Source organism: Sander lucioperca, chromosome 9 (genome assembly GCF_008315115.2).
Source record: "Sander lucioperca isolate FBNREF2018 chromosome 9, SLUC_FBN_1.2, whole genome shotgun sequence".
Lineage (NCBI taxonomy): Eukaryota > Metazoa > Chordata > Actinopteri > Perciformes > Percidae > Sander > Sander lucioperca.
In genome coordinates this window covers 13,973,928-13,998,116 of record NC_050181.1, presented here as the reverse complement: position 1 = coordinate 13,998,116, position 24,189 = coordinate 13,973,928, and the positions used below count along the sequence as shown (strand labels likewise).

General features: G+C 41.6%; 4 protein-coding genes across 6 annotated transcripts; 2 read left to right on the top strand and 2 right to left on the bottom strand.

Moving 5' to 3' along the window:
* Positions 1–2,708: 2,708 nt before the first annotated feature.
* LOC116037219 (cullin-3-B-like) lies at positions 2,709–7,189 on the top strand. Its single transcript, XM_031281006.2, has 9 exons — positions 2,709–2,913; positions 3,035–3,205; positions 3,534–3,641; positions 4,928–5,052; positions 5,155–5,251; positions 5,377–5,511; positions 5,702–5,888; positions 6,293–6,438; positions 6,650–7,189. Exons 2-9 carry the CDS (start codon positions 3,074–3,076, stop codon positions 6,779–6,781), a joined length of 1,062 nt encoding a protein of 353 aa, XP_031136866.2. The 5' UTR covers positions 2,709–2,913; positions 3,035–3,073; the 3' UTR covers positions 6,782–7,189.
* Positions 7,190–7,609: 420 nt separating this feature from the next.
* Positions 7,610–11,299, bottom strand: LOC116037221 (dehydrogenase/reductase SDR family member 12-like). Its single transcript, XM_031281008.2, has 10 exons — positions 11,005–11,299; positions 9,861–9,994; positions 9,704–9,786; positions 9,502–9,597; positions 9,316–9,397; positions 9,182–9,243; positions 8,940–9,044; positions 8,675–8,765; positions 8,088–8,225; positions 7,610–7,989 (listed from the first exon to the last, which is right to left on the bottom strand). The coding sequence occupies exons 1-10, from the start codon at positions 11,058–11,060 to the stop codon at positions 7,883–7,885; spliced, it is 954 nt and encodes a 317-aa protein (XP_031136868.1). The 5' UTR covers positions 11,061–11,299; the 3' UTR covers positions 7,610–7,882.
* ap1s3b (adaptor related protein complex 1 subunit sigma 3b) lies at positions 11,300–16,316 on the top strand. Of its 3 annotated transcripts, none has more exons than XR_004101818.2 (6): positions 11,300–11,544; positions 13,021–13,199; positions 13,407–13,515; positions 13,726–13,863; positions 15,396–15,506; positions 15,619–16,316. XR_004101818.2 is itself a non-coding variant. In XM_031281010.2 (6 exons), exons 1-5 carry the CDS (start codon positions 11,542–11,544, stop codon positions 15,435–15,437), a joined length of 471 nt encoding a protein of 156 aa, XP_031136870.1. In that variant the 5' UTR covers positions 11,300–11,541; the 3' UTR covers positions 15,438–15,457; positions 15,619–16,316. The 3 variants fall into 3 exon arrangements, 2 of the variants coding, with proteins under 2 accessions (XP_031136870.1, XP_031136871.1); XM_031281010.2 differs by having other exon boundaries at positions 15,396–15,457; XM_031281011.2 differs by lacking the exon at positions 15,396–15,506 and having other exon boundaries at positions 11,302–11,544.
* A 192-nt stretch (positions 16,317–16,508) lies between these two features.
* On the bottom strand, positions 16,509–19,961 carry scg2b (secretogranin II (chromogranin C), b). Its single transcript, XM_036004927.1, has 2 exons — positions 19,720–19,961; positions 16,509–19,184 (listed from the first exon to the last, which is right to left on the bottom strand). The coding sequence occupies exon 2, from the start codon at positions 19,165–19,167 to the stop codon at positions 17,368–17,370; it is 1,800 nt and encodes a 599-aa protein (XP_035860820.1). The 5' UTR covers positions 19,168–19,184; positions 19,720–19,961; the 3' UTR covers positions 16,509–17,367.
* Between the last annotated feature and the right edge of the window lie 4,228 nt (positions 19,962–24,189).

The window sequence follows — 24,189 nt, the reverse complement described above, 5'->3', positions numbered from 1 at the left end:
CACCACGCAGCTGAAATTAGCATCATAGGTTTATTTCAAACAACCGGTAAGCGTATGAATATGGGACCTAAGCACCGCTGCGTGGTGATACAGTGGCAACTGGAGGAAACAAAGTAGTTCCGCCATTTTGGAGCAAGGGGGTTAGAAAAAAACATTAATAAACATTCAGTGACAATTCTGCGTTGTAGTGCAACCTTAAAAAACGTTTTTTAGCTGTGGGTCACTACTTAAAATTGTTTTATTTGCAGGTCTATATCCACTTTATTTAGAGCAGCACATCACTGGTCAAGCTCTCGTTTCCCCGTAAGGGAAGAACTTGACAGGTCAAACTTGGATCTATTACACTCAAAAGGAATAACAAATACAACTATTTAAGTAAGAATCCAAACTTATCACTTTCAGCTGAATTTGTGGTTGTACAATGACAACATTGTTTAAATGTGAGGAAAGGAAGTGCTCAGAGGAAGGCAAGCAAGTTGTGGAAAGGTAGAAAGGTGGATATGTTTTTCCTAAAGTGGTGTTCTGGTTAAAGGGTAACCATTGTTTACAAAAAAGGGGTGAGAGATACAGTATGGTCAGAATAGAGGGGAGGCTGAGAAAAATGTGTGAAGAGGGGCAGGAAAGGATTGAGAGAGTCTGTTTTTTACCTGCAATTCAATCCAAGGGCTGGCTATTTTTCTTAGAAGACCTTGATCAATGGGTTTTCCTGAGGGATCTTCTGGCCATGAAGGGCTAAGGTCCTTTACTATCAACAATAGGTTTCTCTCTCTTTTCTCAACTTCATGCATAATCTGTAGTTTCATTTCTTCCAGACTGCCCTGGGTTTCTTCTCTGGGAAAGTTTGGAAGGTAGTTTACTTCAGCTAGTCTGGCTGTTTTTTATGTTGGAGTGGGGGTGCACTTTGTCAGGGCTGTTTATGCTCCTTCTGCCTGCATTGACAGCCACCTCCACACATCTTTGGCCAGCTTTATACAATTAAATTCCCCATCTTAGAAAACAGACTGACTTCACTGAGTTGCCACCTTGAAATTCACAAACATTACCCAAACGTATGTTTTTTTTTTTATTTGTAAAGCTACAAAAGAAATGCTCCAAATATTGTTTTTTTAAGAACACAGTTAACATTTTACTTGACATATTTGTAGAAGTTTAGCTAATACAAATTTGCCATTTCATTAGCTGACTTAACATCATGCAAACTTTATGACATTGCATTAGCCTTAACTTAATCATGAATAAAGGTACATCTAGCCACCAGTTCAACATTACATTTACCAGTTTAGAGCACTTCACATAAACAGCAGCAACACACTCGCGAAAAGAGGTAGCAGCTTACATTAAAGGGTTAACAGTGACCGCCCACTTTTTGAACAGTTCCGCAAGTGTATTTCCCCATTTAATTACTCCATTGATGCTCCAGAAAAGGCTTATATAAGCCTGGAACCAAGCCAACCAATTATGAGATGAATCGTGAGCATAAAACATTTGATTTGGCGCAGAAAAAAAGGCAAAGGTAGACAAATGTGTATATAACGATCGTATAGTTCAGTGGTAGCAGCTCATTAGATGTTAGTGGGTGCGGTAAACATTCCCATGGTAACCGCAAGCTCTACCAATCAGAAGTCGCTGTTACGTTTAGGATTGTTTAGGTAGTATAGTACTTCTCCATGACATTGCAAATATAACATGTTTTTCTTAGAGCGAGGTTGATATACAAACGTGTGGCTTCTACAGAAGAATATACTGTCATTTCACAATACCATAGCTCGTGGTAAGTCTAACTTGGATGGTTAAGACATGGATTCTGAAAATGGGATTTTCACTTCTGGAACCACACTGTGGAGCTCTATTGCCCTGCTTGCTGCGACGTTAATGTTACACAATCGGGCGGTGACGCAGTTCGAAAATGTGCGCAAAGCACAGTCTAAAGATCAAAGATTTTCTTCACTATCACATCCTTACAATGTTACAACAAGCAAAGGAGTTTTGACACGTTTTTTTTTGGTTTAGCTTATAAAAGTTGTTCCATATGTGAACTCCCGTCGCTTGCGAAGGCAGCCATGTTGGATAGATTTTTTACTGGTGATGTCCTGACGTAGGTGACCTCAGATGCTGAGTCGCTCTAACACTCAGTTGTCAAGCAAGCTAGAGAGTGCATGAAAAGGGGAGCACCATACGAAGCAGTGAATCAGAGAAATAAAACAATATTTTTGAAAAAAAAAACGGCGGTTATGTTCTAAAGCACAAATAAATGCACCCACACATCCACGGGATGGTGCCACATTGCCAGATAATTAGTGACTGCAGAGCTTTATCCTGTCTGTTTCTTTGTCTGTGTCAGTAAAACTTGTACCTCGGTATGGGGCCTTAAGGCTCTTTTGTTGACGCCCCAAAAACTTCTCACACACTGAAAGATGAGAAGAAAAGAGAAAATACAGTGCAGGGTCTCTGCAGATACAGACACCACCACACACATCTAGTCGGTCATAAGTGATGATTGAGAGGGATTACTTTTGTATTAGTCTATGTTGTTTTTTAGGATGACACTGCATATTATTCCTTTAAGAAAACCTATTAGTTTATTGTTGGGTTTACTTAATAGCTGGTTTTGATTGCTGTACCCATAATGCTTTTGACTATGAAGTACCGCTTGTTCTTACCGTGTAATTTAAATTGTGATTAGGAGAGAAATGTGTTATAGATTATTTCACCTCTTTGTGATTTCCTCCTCAACAGGGCCTGCTGGACCTCAAGACACGATTTGATCGTTTCCTCCTCGAGTCTTTCAACAATGATAGACTCTTCAAACAGACCATAGCAGGAGACTTTGAGTATTTCCTCAACCTCAACTCCCGCTCACCAGAGTACCTATCACTCTTTATTGATGACAAGCTCAAGAAGGGTGTCAAAGGGGTATCTTCTTCTAATTTTCTTTCAATGCAAAGCAAATATATTTTATAATATATGTTTATGCTATGTAAGAATATCATTTTTTATATGCTTTATTTCTTTTCTCCCTGCCTTGTTTAACCAGTTGACAGAACAGGAGGTGGAGTCGATCCTTGACAAGGCCATGGTGTTGTTCCGTTTTATGCAGGAGAAGGATGTGTTTGAAAGGTACTACAAGCAGCATCTGGGCCGCAGGCTGCTCAGCAACAAGAGTGTTTCGGACGACTCTGAGAAGAACATGATCTCTAAGCTCAAGGTAAAAAAAAATAAATAAAGTTTAGATTACAGATGTTTATGAGTATCCCTTGTGCTGTTCCCCATTACTTGCTGCCATTGCCATTCATTCAGGTGACTCTTCTTGCTTAATGAATAATGGAATGAATCTTGCAGAATCTTGCCGTTTTAAGGTGCTGATGGGATAACATTTCGCTGGAATTTGACCTTATACGATTTCATGTGACAAATCCAGTTGTTTGATTGCTCGATTGTTATTTCTTCTTCTCTGCTCACGTTGCCCTGCCGTCACCCTGTCTAAGTCCCCGTCAGCAGTTTCAACTCACTATTCTGTCTTTCTCCTTTTGTAGACAGAATGTGGCTGTCAGTTCACCTCGAAACTGGAAGGGATGTTTAGAGACATGAGCATCTCCAACACTACCATGGATGAATTCAGGCAACACATACAAACCACGTCGGTAAGGCAGTCATACGGCTTTTCAGAGAAACAAAACGCTAGTTATTCTAAACAAGGCACATGTAAAAGCATGAACTCAATACAAGTACAATTCATGATCCATATGTTTGAAGGAAGAACATTTGAAGCACAGGATTTGAAGTAAGTCTTTAATCATTAGTACTTTAAAGATATACTTTATATACTTTATATTAGAAAGTTGTGTGAATGTTGTGTACCAATTATTCTGCAATGGAGAGTAATAACTGTTCAGTCATGTTATATAAAAAGTAGGGGTGTGTATCTCTCATAAGGCCATCCGAAACCTATCTAGATACATGGGCTATGATACGGTTCAGGGACGATACATTTTAATATGGAACGATTCAGTTTGAATCGATGTTGAAACGATTCAGTGCGATTTGAGGATATACAATTCAATCTGATAGATACAGTTAATATTCGTTTAATGTAAACACATTCCTTTCCCAATATAAATGAAAATAAGCCAATTCTATAAACGAAGCGTTGCCTACCTTCAAATATATATTTTGTAAAGGGACCAGGGAAAAGCAAAGCTAGGACATGCTAATAGTATAACTTCAACTTAATCAGCCAGCCAATTCTAGCCAAATAATCATCATCAGCTCCATATTAAATGAAACTGCCTCCTTGCTGCTGTAATCTTAGAGACAGTAACTCAAACACAGGTCCACATTACACAGCCATTGGGAGCACTCCAATAATAATCAAACAGTATTGAGTGAGAACACACATGAGCACAATAATACTGTTGTGAGCGTTAGCATGCGGCTATGCTAATGTACTGAACATCAGTTCACTCAGATGTTTATGAACACACACATGGATGGATGACTCCCAGACCGTAGCTAGTACAATTGACAATATCTCCGATGGATTCCTCTCAGCCACTTTCACTGCTAACTCCAAAAACAGAACCTCGCAGTCGGCACATGTTTTTTCTGCAAACCCAAACAAAGGCGCTTGAATGAACATGAATGACCAAGTCCTTAATCACACAAATGGTGAGGCACAGCCGTCTCTTCCAAAAGCATTGCGCACACCACAGCAGCTTTGTTGGATTGACAGCAAAGCTTCAGTCAACCGATTCGTAATGTTAGACCAGTCTTGGTCCATTTAGACCGATCCAGGGGTCCGTGTATCGATGTAGTCGTATCTGTGATAATACAACCAGATACCGATCCGTAACTGTTAATCTTTACACCCCTAATAAAAATGTATATTAAAAGAAAATTTTATAAAAAAAACTCCATGCATCTCTTTCAGGCATCTCTAAGTGGTGTGGACCTCACAGTACGAGTCCTCACTACTGGTTACTGGCCTACACAGTCGGCAACCCCCAAATGCACCATCCCCCCTTCTCCCAGACACGCCTTTGAAGTCTTTAGAAGGTAATGCTCTTAAATTCACTCAAATGTTTTACTATACACAGGGAGGCTCAACGTGGCTCTGTGTGGTTTCTAAAGAACATGGTCCTGGCTTTTATTCTACAGGTTTTACCTCGCTAAGCACAGTGGTAGACAGCTCACACTGCAACACCATATGGGCGGGGCAGACCTAAACGCAACTTTCTATGGAGCTATTAAAAAGGTAGACGCAGAATGCCATTTGCCTTGTTTATCAGAAACCACATATTTCAAGATGCAATGTTGCTGTTTAGTATCATTTTTTAAGTTTGGAGTTTGAATTCACCTTACCTTCTACTTCACCTGCAGGAGGATGGTTCAGAGGTGGGTGTGGGAGGGGCTCAGGTGACGGGCTCTAACACCCGGAAGCACATACTGCAGGTCTCCACCTTCCAGATGACCATCCTCATGCTCTTCAATAACAGAGAAAAGTGCACTTTCGAGGTGGGGACACAGTGAAGCACCTTTTTAACTTGCTATCTTAATCTCACTCTTCCATTTGATTTTTTTTGTCCATGAAGGCTATTTTGATTACTGTATGACTTGCATGCATCCTTCTGAGGACAGAATTTTACAATAATATGTGCCCCCCTTTTTTGTACAACCTTATCGCCTATTCTGTCCCCGTCTAAAGGAGATCCAACAAGAGACGGATATTCCTGAGCGGGAGTTAGTGCGAGCGTTGCAGTCTTTGGCCTGCGGGAAGCCGACACAGAGAGTTCTCACCAAGGAGCCAAAGTCTAAGGAGATTGAGAGCGGCCACGTGTTTACAGTTAATGATCAGTTTACTTCCAAACTGCACAGAGTCAAAATACAGACAGGTGGGCAAAGTATTTGTATAACACATCTAACCCGTCACTACAAAAAGAAGTCTCGCCTCAATTCTGGGCCATTTTCTATCTAAAATTGACTGTATTTTCAATCAGAAGGTTTCATTTCTGGAAATCTGAAACATGATACTGTGGCCTTCTTTCTACTGATAAATGGGCCATTACTACTGTGATTATAAAAGTTGATCATCATTTAAGTTCTTTCACTAGCATTCCATAACTTCAGTTTCAGTACCTTGTGGACAGCAGTAGATATGCCTTTAGCTCAGAATATGAACTGAATCCCCCAGTATCGTGTTGGGGCTCCTTCTTTCTGCTGATATAAAACAGCACCTTGAGAGATTTTCTACATTTTCTCCTCAAACTTATCTTGTCCCTGTATCCTACTTTCCCAGTTGCTGCTAAACAAGGTGAATCAGACCCCGAAAGGAAAGAGACGCGGCAGAAAGTGGATGATGACAGGAAGCATGAGATTGAGGCAGCCATTGTCCGAATCATGAAGTCGAGGAAGAAGATGCAGCACAATGTCCTGGTGGCGGAGGTAAGGAACTCCACCAGAATACAAATTTTGGTCTTTTAATGGACAGCAGTTTGAATCCAGTAATTCTCCATCTTATCCATTTCTTGATCCCAACATTTTCTAAATATTTTTTTATCGTGACACCATGTTCTGCAGAGAAATGTAATTTAAAAGGCTAATTTTATGTTGATAATGTGCCTTTTTCTAACATTTTGTGACTTTGTGTCTTCAGGTAACTCAGCAGCTCCGAGCACGTTTTCTTCCGAGCCCTGTTGTAATTAAAAAGCGTATAGAAGGACTAATAGAAAGAGAATACTTGGCAAGGACGCCAGAAGATCGCAAAGTGTACACCTACGTTGCATAGAAGATGAACTGTGGATGAGAGGAGGAAGAGACTGGACCGGGGGGAATGGGATTTGTTGTTTTCTTTGGACTGTTGTTACGCATGGACTGGAAGTTTCTTTTAAAGACAAGTGATGGGAACCTGATTCATCCTCCCTTACAAAAACACAGTAAACGCATAAATGGGGGAATAAAATGTCAGCGCAGGAAAAAAGAAATCAATCAAAACTTGTAGATGATTTTTAAATCAGGCCCAGTCTTCCTATTCCCTGTGAGTTTTAACATGGATGGATCCAGCTTCAAGCTTTTCACTGTTTTACCCTTGTAGAGATCGAACTTGCAAAGAATCCCTTGGGAAAATGTGAATGCACCACATTATTTTTGTTTCAATACTGTATAAAAAAATAATAAAATTATTAAAAACAGCAAATGTGGATTGTTACAAAATAAAAATAATGTGTATTGATGCTCTGTAGTTTTTCACAGAAATACTCTGCTCATCTGCTCTTGACTCTTACATACATATCCCCATTGTGATTTTTACATTGCAGTTAAGTATGAAAACTTCAGTTCTGTCTAAAAAAACAATTAACTGAATTCGCTCTCCCAAAGGACTTACAACTGTGTTATCTGCTGCTCATATTACAATTTCTAATTTATAACATGAAGAAAAGTGCAATATTGTGAGGATTGAGAAATTTGAGGAGTAGACAACAAATACGTAAGCGCTGCAGACTACGGTGCTAACAGTAATACACTTTTCCGATTCACATCCAGCAGATAACCCAGTAGATGTTTTATCTTAATAGTCAGGTTACATGTGTTCAGTAACTGCTAATGAGATATTTAATCCAAATCAACTATTGCCTTTAATTCAATAGTACATTTTCAATGCAAACAGTCCAGTTACCACATGCTGACATCACAGATTAATCAGGTGACACTGAGCTATGCACTGTCCTGAACATAATGCTGTGTAGAATTAGGAAGCACAGACAAATTAGTTTTTTTTTATTCAGAAATTGATCTTATTTAAGCTAATTTGTCACTTACATATGGTGTAACATTTGCATCAGAATTCAGACAGATTGAGGTCTGGAATGAGCTCTATGTCAGGTTGTGACTAAATGGCTCTGGCCAAAGTCTCCAGCTGAGTCATGAAACTCTGAATCTCTTCAGCAGAACTGTGAGTCCAGGCCAGAGGCAGGTGGGCAGGAACCGGCATACGATCTGCAAAACAGAATCTGTCAGAATTCATCTAAGAAGATTGAAGGAAAAAAAAAAATGAAAGGATCATCTCTGTGTGTTAAGCACTTCATGCTGTTCACCTTGAAAGAACTGCCCGCCACATGTTCTGGCAGCAGCTCTAGACACGGCCAACCACACAACCGTGTCCGCTCCTTGCTCCACGCTGCGCAGCCTCTCCTCCATCATCTGGTGGAACTGAGGCATTGATGTAGAAACAGCTGGAAATGGGTAGGAAAAATCAGCCAGGGTTAGTGGTGTGTGTATTTTTAGGCTAATACTATATTACTAACAAAGTGACAGACTTATTTTTTTTTCTACTGAAGCAAATCAAACCAGCAAGGTTTCTACAAAATGTAAGTATGAAAGTAAAAGCCAAAATGGGCTCTGTCAATGTTACATTATCTATTACATGTTATAATATTGGATTAGTATTATTCATGCATTAACATGTAAGCACCATTTTAATATTGTAGTTAATTCCGGCTCAATTTACTGTATAACAATGCCCTGTAGACATTTGCTGTAGCACCCCCCTCAGGAGAATTGTGCAAGGACAGTACAGTATGTGTGCAATTTTATTGAGAAAGGAAAAAAAAAACTAAGAAAAATTACCAGCAGCAACAATACTTTTCAGGCCCTTTGGGTCAGCTGCCTAATGAGTCAGTACCTGGTGTATCTACCCAGCCTGGATGCATGGCAGAAAAGTGAATGACTGGGTGAGCTTTGGCCCACTGTTGTGTCAGCACTACCTGCTGTCTCTGAGAAGAAACAACACAATATTACCTCAGCTGTAAATGTATTTTGCATTACTAATTTATGTCTTTTTGTCTTCTGTTCAACCACATTATACAGACAAATCCAAACTCAGTGAGAAGTAAGGAGAACCCCAACACAGATATACCGGTCTTATAACCTGGGTTACATTGTCCTACCTTGTTCTGGGCGTAGACCATGACGGCATCAAAGTGGCCCTTCTCTGACTGCATGTCATCGACTCTGAGTTTCTGGACCAGCATGCCTCCTGAGGACACAGTGATCTAACAGGCAGGGAGAAAAGAAGCACAGTGTGCTTAGACAACAGCCACTAGAGCCTGGACAAAAGTGGCATTATGCTGTCCACATGATGCAGATGAGCTGTGTGCGTGTGTGTGTTTGTGCGTGTGCGTGCGCGTACCACCCTTGGATCCCGGCTCTTCTGTAGAAGTGGTATGAGACTCTGGGTGAGGATGTACACGCCTAAAGAGAGAGTCAAAACACTGTTACATATACAGCAGCATGGCACTCTTAGACATCAGAGAGAAGTCTCACCCATAGTGTTTGTAGCAAAGTTCTTCTCCAGGCCCTCAGCATTAAGCTCTCTCTTGTGCACCATACACCCTGCATTATTTATCTGTCATGAAATAAATGACAAAGAAGTCAGATCAAACAGACACAACATTATTAGTTTATAGGGCAGATCTGTGATGAAGGTTAAAGGGAACAGGCGACACCTACCAACACATTCAAGGCTGGATACTGCTTCTTGAAGGCCTCTGCAAACTCCCAGACTTTGCGTGTCTCTGACATGTCCACAATATGAATGTATACCTCCTGGAATCACCAGATAGGTGTCGGTCTCACTCACACACAAATCATGACATTTGTCACTTCTTTTTCCCATTTAGTGTTAGGCATGTTAAAGGCAAACAACGCTCACCATATTCCCAGACTCACTAGTGATGTCCACCCTGGCCTCTTCTGCTTTATCTTTGTTCCTACACACCATGTGCACTGTCCCACCTGGAAACAAAACATTGTTTATTTTCTATCAATATCAAATGCATTGCAGAGAGCATTCCTCTCCACATTTTTACCTTTCTTGGCTATAGCCATGGCTGTTGCTCTGCCAATTCCACTGTTGGCGCCGGTGATCATAAAAGACCTTCCCACAACGGACACATCTAGGTCTTGGGGCTCAAAGTCTTTAGATGCTGCCTCATATCCCTTCCTAAAGGCACAAGGAAGACACACTAATCAATATGTGCAATGTTTTTCTATCTTCAATCTTCTAATTTTAGCTTCAGTAGAATCAGCTGATGGGAATGTCATCATCAAGACACATCAGCTGTCAGTGGGACTATTGTAACTGTACATAAAGGCCGGTTTGTGTGGTGTGTGCCATACGCTGATCAGACCTTTGATAGTCTTTAGGTTTAAATAAATGACATGAAATACATTTTACAGACCGTAAATCCTATATTTAGACAGTCAACAAGCAAGACTAATCATTTAGACTAGATATACACTTTGACTGACTGCCTGAGCATCCCCTGACAGCAATGTCTTTACATCCCCAAAGTAATATAATAATAAGTTTATTTATATAGCAACTTCTAACGTCACAAGTGCTTCACAACAGAAAACACAATAGCAAGTAGAAAACAGAACAAAAGACATGACATTCAGACATCAAATTTTATAAAGTGTCCACAGATCTGAGGTCCAATGGGAGAGACTTCCAAAGTTTAGAAGCTACAACCTCAACAGCACAGTCTCCTTTAGTGTTGAGCCGAGAGCGAGGAACAACCAACAAACTCTGACCAGAGGACCAGAGGCCTGCTGCTGATGTAGCCTACAGTAGGGCTGCAGACGCCTGGCTCGGATCTTGATCTGGATTCTAAATTTGACGTGAAGCCAGTGTAAAGAAATCCAGATTGGAGTAACATGAGACCCTTTTGGACATTTTGGCCCATCACTTGTAGGCGATTCAGGGAAGTCTACTAAGGCAGGTGAAAAGAGAATTGCAGTAAAGACGAAATGATCAATAAACGCATGAATAATAATTTCCAACTCAGCTGGGGCCAATGGACCTGAGTTTTGTTCCTCAGCTGGTAGAAGCAGGAGCGAACCAGTCGATTAACATGCTGGTGAATTCAAAGCCAAGCTGGTCCATTAAAACACCTACGGATGGTCTAAGTTCATCAGAAACAGAAGTAAGGACTCGATGTGTTGACTGACCTTGTATATTGGTGGATTCCGTTCAAAAACCAGATGGCATTTCGGTACAGAGACATGTTATCAAGTGAATAATATTCCCAAGAAGTGCACCAGTTTGCCTTGTCAACCACTGTGACAGATGAGCATCACATGGAGCAGACAGAGAGGGAGCACTTGCTGCTCTCTGCCGACACCACATGGGAATAACACTGAAACACTCACCCGGACACTGACAGTCAAGTGATTTTAGTTAGCTTAAGTGTTATCAGCGCATTTATTGAAATGCTCTGTACAAATCACGTGGGATGATCTTCTAAGGCTGTAACACAAATCTACAATAACCACATCCAGATTTGTTGTGTGCGGCGTGGTGACGCGTCCAACAGGCACCGCTCCTCCGGCGGCAACGAGGGGCGGAGTTAACCAACTTTCATACTAACTGGAGCGGACGACGGATAGATATGTGCTCACTCGGAGCAGTTGACCCTTTGTTAGGGTTAAAGTGATTATTTGTCGTTATCTTTTCCGTAGCTTTCTAACTCTTGGCGCAGCGTCAAAATGGTAAGTGTTTTTGTGGTTGTTTTCTACGCATGACAAGCTGTAAGATAGCGTCAGGCTGTTCACCTGTCGCACCTGATAGGTAGCTAAAGCTAGGAACCATATATACACCTCTACACCAGGGCCCTTGTTTGTTCTTGCTAGGCCGCCCAAGCAACAGCAGCTCTATTTGGTTTATATTGTAGTCTATGTTTAATTGTGTGTTTATTGCGCTTGCATTCACATAAAGCTACAGCCCGGAAGTAAGGTATAGGCTACGTTTTCTCAACCGGTCCCCTCAGTAAAACCGGTTTCGTCGCTGTCAGTTGAGTCCTGCCTTGGTGGCAGTTTTTCCATATTAATTTGCCTATGGGCAGACAAGGGGATATAAAGCAAGGAAAGGCAAGTTTATTGTATAACACATTTCAGCAAGGCGATTCAAAGTGCTTTACATAAAACAAGAAACAAGCTAAAAAAAAAAAAAATGAGGCAGCGTCAAACAGAAAAGTCTTCAACCTTGATTTCAAAGAACAGAGTTCTGCATTTCCAGGTGGCTGCAGACCTGCAGCCACCTGGAAATACCAGTATGAGGACTGGTTGTACGACTGCTGTTTTTCTAGTAGCCTGTAACCTAATGTGGTTTTTATGTCAATGTTAGGCTACAGTATGTGTTTTTTATAATCCTCATAACGCCTCTAGGTATTGTTCTTTTTCTGTCCACTTTACAGTGAAGTTGTTGAAATTGAACTCTAAAATTGTCCTTCAGTGGCTACAAAGTTAGAGAAAAATGTTTACAATATGTCCCATATTTGATGTATTTGGTTTCTCCAACTATTCATCAAATCCATATGTTCTGTTGGGTAGTACGCTCAATTCTAAGAAGCCTTTTGACCATGACTGCAGCATAACAACACATGGGAAATGGGATTTCAGAGAAAAGTTGGCGGGTTGGAACGGTGCTTGCTGCACAACATGAGTAGGCTATATACATTATCTGTGCATTAGACTGGTGGGTCTGTAAGACAACATTAATAAAAAACAAAAAAAACAACAATCCATTTAACCTTATATTCCCTCTTACATCAACAATGAAAGGGAGACTTAAAGGAATTGGTTTGTCAGCGTGATTCCAATAGAGATGGAGGGAATTAATGTCCATTTTGACACATAGCCATATCTATTTCCAATGCTATGAATCGCATTCTATAAACATCTGAAACCCAACTCCTTATTGCCCCCCCCCCTCCCAGGTGATGTGTTGAGTCAGTGGACTTACTCTTTAATGAGCCATGACAACAGAAAACCACTCGCTGACCCTTGGTTTGTGTGTTGAAGGGTAGTTATTAATATCCTCTGCCAAGACTTTGTGCGTATTTGTCCACACACACACACACACACACACACACACACACACACACACACACGAGTCACCCCCCACGGTTCTTCAATGCATGCGCCACGGTTGCCCCTCTGACCCGTGCCGTGTGTCTGTGTTGCTAGATGCGCTTCCTGCTGCTCTTCAGTCGCCAGGGGAAGCTGCGTCTGCAGAAGTGGTTCACTCCCATGTCGGAACGTGAGAAGAAGAAGATTATCAGGGACATGACCACAATGGTGTTGGCACGGCAACCCCGCTCCTGTAACTTCCTGCACTGGAAAGACCTGAAGATTATTTACAAGAGGTGGGTGCTGCCCCCGCATGTCTTGTTTTTCTAGTTCAATGATAGTTACCCCTACCGTTTATCATTTATAACTCTATTTATATAGTTATTATATATTATTATTATTATTATTATTATTATTATTATTATTATAATAAATATATATATATATATATATATATATATATATATCAGCTGCAAGTCATCACTGTGTCACCTTTTCCTCAGGTATGCAAGCTTGTACTTCTGCTTGGCCATAGAGAACCAGGAGAATGAGCTGATAGCCCTGGAGGTTATTCATCGCTATGTGGAGCTGCTGGACAAATACTTTGGCAATGTATTTCATTGTGTTTCACCCTCTTTTATTCAATATGCAACACTAGCCTGCAGTGTAACTGTTGAAATGTGATGGTAGCTCAACTCAAAAGCATATGAACTGTTGAACTAGGCTGTACAGATCATATCAAACCGCAGTTTCAAAGTAAAAATGTAACCAATGTAAGTACATTCTGCACTGTTAATAATAATCGCACTAACCTCCTCTCAGGTGTGTGAGCTGGACATAATCTTTAACTTTGAGAAGGCCTATTTTATCCTGGATGAGTTTCTAATGGGAGGAGAAATACAAGAAACCTCCAAACAAATGGTGAATCGCTCCATTGAAGCCTCGGACATGTTACAGGAGGTGAGATGCGCAACACAAGGCGTAGCTTGCTACTGTGGTGTGAGCATGTTACATCTGTTGCATGGCTCGACTTAATTAAAGAATCGGTGACGTGTGTTGATTGTGTCTTTTTTTTTTTTATCACCGTCGTGGGCAGTGGTGGAATGTAACGGAGTACTGTAGCTAAGTACAAATTTGAGGAACTTGTACTTTACTTGAGCGTTTTCTTGCCATGCCATTTTCTACTTCTACTCCACTACATTTCAGAGATAAATATTGTTCTTTTTACTCCACTACATTAATCTGCCAGCTTTAGTTACTTGTTACTTTACAAATCAAGATTTTTTTATAAATTAAACTACCCAACAAAATACAGGCCTACAAGTACAGCTGAAATGATTAGCCGATTATAGACTTAGTTGATTGACAGAACTGTTTTGATAGTTTCCAGTTTCTAAAATGTGAGGATTTTTCTGCATTGAATACTTTTACTTTAAATACTTTAAGTGAAATAGTATTGTAAGATTGTTTTTACAGTGTGGTATTAGTACTTTTTACTTAAGGGTGCTGTAGGTAGGATTGTGAAGATCCAGGACTTAGCCAAAAAATGTGAACATCGACAACTTCTCAGTCCCTCCACCCTTTCTGCTAAAGCCCAAAACGGTCTCCTAAGCCCCCACAAGGGAGAATGAATGCGTGTACATGAGCAGTGATTGACACACAGTTAGACACCCACCCCTGGCCCTGATTGGTGCATCTGAACAGGGAGCGGTGGATTTTTGCAAATCGCACTACAGGCTGTAGGAGCCAGAGGAGCTGGATTGTTTTTTAAATTACGTGCTTCATGTAGTACTACTGGAACATAGGGTCAGTTTCAGCAAATATGACAGAAAGTTAGTTTTATAAGTCTTACCTACTGCACCTTTAAGTAAAGGATCTGAATACTTCTTCCAACACTGGTTGTGCAGTACTTAAACAGATCCAGATGCCTAAAATGGGTTCTTTATAACACTTAACATGAATCAAGCTTCAGTATGGAAACTTGTTTCAGTTTACGGTGTGTGTGCGTGCATGCGTGGATGCGTGCGTGTGCGCGCACGCGCGCGTGTGTGTGTGTGTGTGAACCTAACAGTGTTGCAAGTAGTATGTGTCATAATGAGTTCAATTAACAGTGGTGTTGAGTCCCTGGTGTGCCTTTCTCTCTCATAGTTATAGGCTTGTGAATATTAGCTGTAGCTCCTTTTTTGTATAGTGTTTGTGCTGCTGGTTTCCCTTTCCCCTCTGTGTGTGTGTGTGTGTGTGTTTGTGTATCTCTCTCTCTCTCTCTGCCAGTGTTATTGCGAGTGAGAGACAGATTTCCCTGGACCGTGGCGTAGGTTTAGTGTTTGGCTGATGCTTCCCGCTCTCCCTGTAGGTTCATGGCTCTGTGTGGTACAGTAGTTAACTGGGTGTGTTGTTCTGTGCTTCTGAATAGGACTGACTAACACTTTTTAATCAAGAGTTGGATTATGTGCAGCGTAGCCTCCCATTCATTTTGACCATTATCACTTCAGGATGACAGCAGTGAGTGGTTTGAGGTGGAGCTGTTTGGATGACAAGGAATATGGACAGAAAGGTTAGATGTTCTGCTTGTGTTAGTTGGTGTGCTCGGCACTTAATAACAGGTGATGTGTAGATGTGTGCATGTGAATGTTAATTGTATCATAATGCATTTTTACAAGGCTGGGAACCAGATTTTTAAACTGAACTTTTTTTCTAATTCTTTTTTTTTTCCAGACCATGGAGGAGTATATGAGCAAACCTGCATTTTAACCCATGGGGAAGAAGGACCTAAAGGAACAGCGGGGGAGGAACCCAGGAACCGAATGTACTGTATTTGAGTCATAGAAGTTTCTGAATATGGATATGGAATTTACTTTGATTCTATTGAACCTTTTCAAAAGAAGAAAAGGGAATGTCTTCTCACCTTCTGCCTGAAGCTTTGCTGCGATGTAACTGCCTTTTAAAACTAATAGTATGATATTTGTCCTGCGCTCCACTGAAGGAAGGGGGGGAGGGTTGTTTTCACATTGATTTCCGTTATTGAAATGTAAATGAAGTAGTAATAGGATCTGGGGTGTAAAAAGGGATCTTAGGGGTATGAATTTGTTGAGTTTATATTTAAATCGTATATATGATTTATATGATATATTTAAAGTGAATGATTTTATTCCAAAAACACTACCCAACAATTGTGCTAATCTGCAACTCCACTTTATACAAAAAAATAAATGTGATTTCAGTCTTAAAAACAAGCGCTTTCAACAGATTGGAGTGAGACTGATTTAATAATGAATTTCCTATTGTTTTTAATCATCTGTATATGCCTATTTCACATGTGTGCGACCGTTTGTATTTAAAAGGAATAGTTGCTGTGGGTATCGTGCGATTCATGATGTTGGAGCTTATAATTAAAAAGTGCCTTTTGATAAACAGACTGTTTTGAGTAATAATCTTTACCATAATTGTGTATTTGAAATTCACTAAACCTTGTGGAATTTAGTGTATACTAGGATCGACAAAATTATAATTTTTTTCTTCCCCAAAAACAATTCCCCCTGCTTCCTCTGGTTGTAAAAAACGTGGCTTTAGGGTGTGTTTTTAATAAGGCAACACAACTCGGCAAAAAGAAAAATAATACCGCTGATGCTTTATTCATCTGTGATTCATCACACATTATTGAACATGTACAAAATGGTTTAAAAATGAGCATACATAGCACAACCACTGGTAGGCCAACAATACAGAGCTTCGCAGTATGAAAGGGTTGGAAGGCAGGCAACGGTTTGATATTCAGACTTGGAAATAATTATCCATAATAATAACATTAAATCTACTAACCCTGAATATATCACGAGTCACAACAACACTCGTTCTCAACCCAGCACGCTGCCCTATAATATTCCTTTAGTACTCCTTTCACTTTACGGTATGCTTGTGATTTTAAAGGCATCTGTAAAGTATACAGCTATATTCACATACAATTGAATAGTTTGACATTGATGAAAAATAATTGTTTTTACTGTTACTCGGTTGATTATAATTGAAAATATAGGCCTGTTCACAAACACCATTAATGTAAACAAACCTTTAACAACATCATACAACTGTAATAACTTGGATTTCATTGTGTTTTGATATTAGTCCATGTATTAATTGGCAATTTGAGTGACAACACGTTCAAATCAAAAGTGTTTTGAGGATACATTGTTTTTTTTTCTCATTTATACACGGGTTGCACCTTTTAATCTCCTATGATATCAATATATTTCTATAATGTTCTTGCAGCAAGTAGGGACTAGTAGGCTATATTTTAAAAATGTTTTTGGACCTGTAAGATTGCAATAGTTCATTTTCATTAGGGTGATATTAATACCAGTTCATATAATATACATTTTGTAAACTAGATCACGTCCACCAAACTTTATTTTTGAGACAGTATTATATACTATATTCATAATTCCATGCGTCTTGCAGGGCATCAGGCTACATCCCAGCCACTTCTTTTTCAGGGTGCTCCTCCTCTTCGTCTACGGTCTGTGGAGCCGAGGTCTTGGCCGTTATCTCCTCTTTCCCCTGCATCTCCGTGGGCTCAACGTTCTCCTCTGTGGCCACCTCGGTTTCCCTCTTGGACACGGGCCTCTTTTCAGTGTCCGCTTGCCCCAAGTAGTCCTTCATGACCCGCTCGTACAGCTCGTAGGGGAACTGTCCCTTCAGCTGCGACTGGGTGTCCCGCTTGGTGATAGTGTTGGGGTACTCTGTTAGGATTTTGGCCGCCAGGTAAGTCGTCACTTCGTCTTCCACATCGCCATCATCATCTTCATCATCATCAGCGCCATCGGCCTGACGTTTCAGAGGCATTTTGTTGAGCTCGGATAAAAAGAGGTTCTCCCTGCGCCCGGAGGGGGAAGAGATTTTAACTGGACTTTGAACTGGATTTGCAACAGGTTTGGACGCCACTGGGATTCTGTCCAAGGGGGGAGAGGTCTTCACGGGTCTCTGCACTACAGGATACTCGTTACTGATCGTCTCCACGCCGATGATGTCTAAAAAGTCCTCTCTGTCCATGTCCTCGGGGACGGGCTTGCTCTTCAGCGGCAGTCTGCGGCTGTAGTACCTGATCTTTGGGGTCTGGCCGCTCGGGTAGCGAGCCGATGCTTGGGGTTCGCGGTGGAGCTTCCTGAGCTCCTCTGTGAGCAGCATGTCGATGAGATCCTGTGGAGGGACGTGGAGCTTCAGGGAGAGCTGCAGCAACTCCTTCACTGTCCGAGGATCGAGGATGGAAGGGCGGATCAGTCTCTTCCTCTGCTCTCCCGTCTTATCCCTCTTCTGCGTCTGGTCGCTCATCTCCAGGACCTTCAACAGGTAGTAATCTACCAGCTTAGTGTCATCACCAGTCTCCTCTTGGTTCCGGCGTTGCATTTCATCCCTCTCCGCTTCCTCCTGCTCACCGAGCGCCCTGTCCATCTCTTCGTGGCTCCCGTTGACCATCTCCTCCGTCTCCTCCCTCTCCTCCATGGGAACCCACTCCTCTCCTCCGGCCACATCGTCGTAAGCCTGACTTCTCAGGCTGAAGCCGTCCTCCTCGTCGTCGTCGTCCCCGAACACGTCTCTCTTCTGGCCGCCGAATGTGGGCATCCTCCCAAGCTCCTCAAAGATGGAGCGTAAATTGGCGAGGCTTTGGGGCGTGTACTGCTCATCCAGGTCCTCTGTGGCCCGCTTGGAAGCGTCTGTATTCTCCTCGTCCTCAAACATCAGCGGGTATTTCTTGTGGGGTCTGGGGAAGTTACCGTAGTCTGCCGGTGCGCTCACGGGGACTTCAGTGTCTTTGGTGCGGTGCCGGTGCGTGCGGCGGTCGTTCCTGGGCGCCGACACGGGGCTGAGCTTCACGTCTTTCCCGGCTCGATCCTGGATAGACTTGAGCAGGGTTTTCATCAGCTGCTCAGCGGTAATGTCCTGCCTCTGCACGCCGGGGGCAGGTTGACGGTCTCCGGGACTCTCGTCCTGCTGTGAGGCGAGCTGAAGCAGGACCCTGAACTTCTCCACTTCGTCGTAATCCGTGGGTTCAGGTCGGCCCCCGTTCCGCTGCTTCAGGTTCTCTATGTACTCCAGGGCTTTGATCATGTCGGAGCTGGGTGGGTAGGCAGCCGGCTGCCCCTCACCCTCCCCGCCTCGGAGCCTGTAGTGGCGGGGGAGAGACGCAGCCTGCACGGCGCATCCATGGAGGAGGAAGGCGAGCAGTACAACGGCTCCCCCCGCGGGCAACTTGTGGTGGAAATGCAGCATTATAGGCAATGTATTACCTGCAAATCAAGAGAGCATAACATGTTAATGAAGGAATTGAAAAACAAAATAAGCCAAATCCACGATCTCTATTTATTCTGGCCAAAAACTTACTCGAAAGCAACATGCATAAACGCGCGCGAGTCTGTTTTAATTTTTATCCGGGATTTGTATGCCTACCAGGGAGTTACGCTCAACAAATTGAATGAAACGATGCTGCGCGTGAGGAGAAGGAGATACATTCACATCACTGGATGAGTCATTCGCCGCGTTGTTATGGGCAACCTCAACATCCGATTCCCCCAGCACAGCAACACCTTCATTAAAAAAAACAAAACCTTTATTTCCTCGTTATCTCACTTAAGCAACAACGCATTATAATCATAGATTGTTGAGGATGCTCGTTTTGTCACATTTATAAACCCCCATTCTAACACAAGTGTCGAGATCTGCGAAAAGCGAACGTGAAAAACAACAATTGTCTTTCAATCTTAGACAACTGGATATTCATCTGAACTCAAAAATCATTAACACGTACAAAAAGATGTGTCTTACCTTTGGCAATAAAGCTCAGACAGCAGCGAAGGTGTATGGCATCTCCTCAGTAACGGTGCTGTTCTCTTCTGTTTTCAGCACTTGGACAGCTCCCCTCGTTATATGAGGCAACACCTGACCACCGCGTCATCACACAACACACGCAATAGCCAGTCCTAAAAAAAAACCCCATATATGATTCAGGTTTATGATATGGCATACTAATAAGCTCGCTGCATTAAATAGTTGTCCGCCCTGTAGAAGCTATTGATTGGAAAGATCTTTGAAAGTCCGGGAGCAGATGTATTGACTTGACTTACTGCTGCCCGTGTCTCACAAAGAGCCATATGTTTATGTGGATTCTCATTCATGTGAACCGTTCACCTTGCATGAACACATTTTATTAAAACTATCTTAAATCAGAGGGGAAATATGCAAATGCTCATTTCCAACCAATGTACACATCAACATTTAGGCACCAATTTTACTATTTCATCTTAAATATATATTCCACATGTGGCAGAAAACACCTTTCACACTGACAGAAAAAAACACTTTGGTCATCTTGGTGTAAAATAATACGCCGTTTTACCACCACCCTTATCATGGCACATGAAGAGTTAAACCCTCTAGCGATGACTCACAGGCTAAAACCACCGTGGAGTTGCTGTCGCAGTTCAGTAGCAACCCCCCCCCTCCCCCTGACAGAGACGGTGATAAACACCCTCCTGTCGGCTGGGGGCCAAGGCTCCGGCATTCCGCAGGTCGACAAGATAAAGGGGCCACGCAGCACGGTATCTGCCGATAAAAGGTCACGGATGCATGGTGACAGAATTTATGGTGAGATCAAAGGCCTTATTAAACTAAATTACGTTAGGTAGGCCTACTCCTCCCATCATCCAGTTAACATGTGTGGCAATGCATTCATCAAAAACTGGCATATGTTTAATTTTAAGTAGCACTTTTGTAGTTAAAATGTGTTTTAAACTTAATTCATATCACCGAAATAAAGGCTCTGACTCAGTCACATTTAGACACCATATGAATTCATTTCTACACGCAATTTCTCTGTACGAGACAAAAATAAAGGTGAAAATGCTAAACCTCCTTATAATTCTGAACTTATTTCTTTTGGAAAAAATGAAATAGCTCATTTTTTTTAAGATAAAGAATACAGCTTCAGTACATATCTATATGCTTAGCTGGAGCCAAGTCATTCAATGCTTTAAAGGTAGTACATATTACTCTTGTTTCATGCTTTTAATGCTAAGACTCTGTTGGTATCTCCTTACAAGCCAACCAAATGGCCAGTCAAATACATTAGGATGATTTTATGCTCCAGCAGTACGTGTCTCCTTCATACTGTCTAAAGTGATTCTAACTATTTCGCTCAATGCCCTCTGACACCCCATACACATAAGTGCTCTTCCATTTCATCCCTGCTTAGATTGCCCCCTGCCACCCACCACCCAGCCCCAATTTCCATTGCATATATAATTGCATCCAATGTGCTCCACATTTGTTCCATGTTGTAATCCTTTCACGTCCATTAAAACTAGTGAAAGACAAAAATAAATTGCCCGCTTAATATTTTCACTTTAACCTTGGGGCCGAGCACAAGCTGTGTCATGAAATAGAGACAACGACGTTGGAGGTGCTTTTTAGTTGAATGTGCCTGCTCTCCACGGCTGAAGAGCTGCAGAGAGCCTCAGCTGGTGTGTGTGTGTGTGTGTGTGTGTGTGTGTGTGTGTGTGTGTGTCACAGATGGAGAGACTGATAGAGAGAGAAGGAGAGGCGTGGTGTTTGTAAGATGTGTTGTATAATCCCACAGCATCACTCCGCTGACATCACACCTCTCCATTCAGAAACAGCCTTCACCCTGAGGGACGGCATCAACTCCAGAGGTCAAGGCAGCACGCACACTCGTATCAATCATTTAAAGGTTACATTCTCTTGCGTGCCCATTAAGAGATAGATAATAGAATATGACTATTGTCTGCTATCAATTTAACTGAAAATGAACAAGCGCACAGGAGCTATTTGAAGATTAATTTAATTGTTCAGGTTATTTTATGGCCAGGCCACTGACTGATGGAAATGTCACACTTCTTGGAAAGAAGCTCAAATGCTCTTTCATTTTGGGTTGTGTCCATAAGAGCACACTATAGGTGTAGAAACACAGGCACACGTACTCACGGTATTTGAAAGTGTGTCTCAGTCAGATGTCATTATGCACCACAGCAAACAAAGAGAAGTGCATAATTTGAGGGATATGGTTTTTCTCCAAATTTACCTCTGCAAGTGTCTAAGCTATGGATCAGTTAGGAAAAAAAGGTCTTGGTGGTTGGATGGCCATGAAAGTCCCAAGGCAGGTATGCATATATCCAGTGGTGGAAGAAGTATTCAGAGCCTTTACTTAAGTTAAAGCACCAGCAACATATTGTACAAATACTACACTGTGGAAAGTCCATATAGAATTCCTACTTATGTTAAAATACATTATCAGCAAAATGTTACTGATACTGATTCCTCAATGCATGAGTAGCATCTGTTGTAGTTGGTTGAGGTGGAGCTAATTTTTCTGTTAGTATACAAAGATTATTTGTTCAGTCTTAATCTGAAAAGTATGTGCTTTCAAATAAATGTAGTGGAGTAAAAAAAATTCCCTTGGAAATGATGTGGAGTAGCAGGATAAAGTAGCATGAAATGGATATTTACAAGTACTTAAAACTGCACTTCCGTAAATGTACTTAGTTACTTTCCAACACTGAGTCTACATTGAGTCATGTGGTAAAGTATGTCAGAGGAGAGCATGCAAAACAATGAATTCCTTAATCCATTAAAATGTTCTCTCTTTAGGTTTCACTTTACCACTTAAGGTTTACATTTCAATTAATAAAATAGAATTAGATTTCATCCATCCTTGTGTGGAATCTTAGCTTATCTAAACTTCTCTCTATCTTTTTTTTTTACTTTTATTTTTTTAATCTGTTGTATAAGGTATATAAGCCCCCTGAGCACTATAAGGATTCAGAGTGATGGATCACTTTTTTTTTTTTAACTCAAATCCCAGAAGGCTCCTGCTGGTGGAAGATTCACTGGTTGAATCTGTGATTCCTCTCCGGGACTTGCGATATGCTGTCTGTGTGCATCGTTCCAAACAAACCCGCACAGTCACTTCATTACATCAAAAACAAGAGAAATAATTCTAGTGATTGACACTGCTGTGTCCCTTATCTATCGCCCTTTCTCTCATTTATTGATGCGGATTACAGCAGGGAAAAGAGGGGGAATCATAATAATTAGATTAAGAGTCCTTAGTGCCACACTCTCTCATTGGTTTTGCTTCCTGCTTTACATTACATGATTTAACTCTCTCCTCTCTCTCTTAATCTTCAATCAAGCTTTATCACTATAACATATTGTGTTGGTTACACAGTGGTACAGTATACAGTATATTGAGCTCACTAACATAGAGTGCAATTATTTCAGTGAGTGGTTTGAACATTTTCAGCCACATCCAAATTTGCATGTCCGATTCAATTTTTTACTCTCTTTCCCACTCCACCCAAAGAACATTTGTATTGTTTTGTCTGCTTGATCATTATAAATATCTACCACTATGTACCTCCTTCCTCCTCCTCCTCCTCCTCCTCCTCCTCCTCCTCCTCCACCTCCTTCAGTCTCTAATCCCCACAGCAAGCAATTGGGATACTGCTGCTGTTTATCCACATGTCAATCAAAGCCGCGGGGAGAGAATGGTATCCGCTCAACAACGGCCTGTGTGCGTCACAATGTCAAGAAAGCACACGCCCATGTGTTCACATGCATGCACTCACTGAGAACCAACTGCAGAGATAAACACACACAAACACACACACACACACACACACACACACACACACACAAGCTCATAAAGCTGCATCTCGTGTCTTTTTGATCTTTTGAGTGTGTTCAGATTCTTTCTTTTACACTCTATCAGCTCAAGGACTAGTGATTCAACCAGCCAAGATAAGGAAAGAGCTGCAAAACACTCCATCGTTTCAACCCTGAATTTCTTCTTGAATGGCATAACATTCAAACATGATTCTGTCACATAACGGCACGTAAAAAGAAAAGAGAAGATGATCATTATGAAAGAGAGAGAAAGGCGTCAGAGTTTGTTTTCCTCCCCCTCACCTCTTCACCCTCGTCACACCATCCTGAGGCGGGGAGAGAATGGCACGCCCGTTGTCATGGCTCACCTTTTCAACCAACGTCTCCATAGTGACGCTGCCTCACAGCTTTTCATCTGATGCTGTGCTTCCACCATCATCTATTCCCACATGTTGGTATCCTCCTCTCCTCCATTGGTCGCTTCCTTTCTTAAGCTAGACATTTTCTTAGTGGCATGCATTCATTACTTTTCTCCTCTATTGTACCCAATACAATGGCTCACCCCTTCCTTTGCGCCAATTACTGTGGTCAAAGCATGGTCTTCAGGAGGCAGGT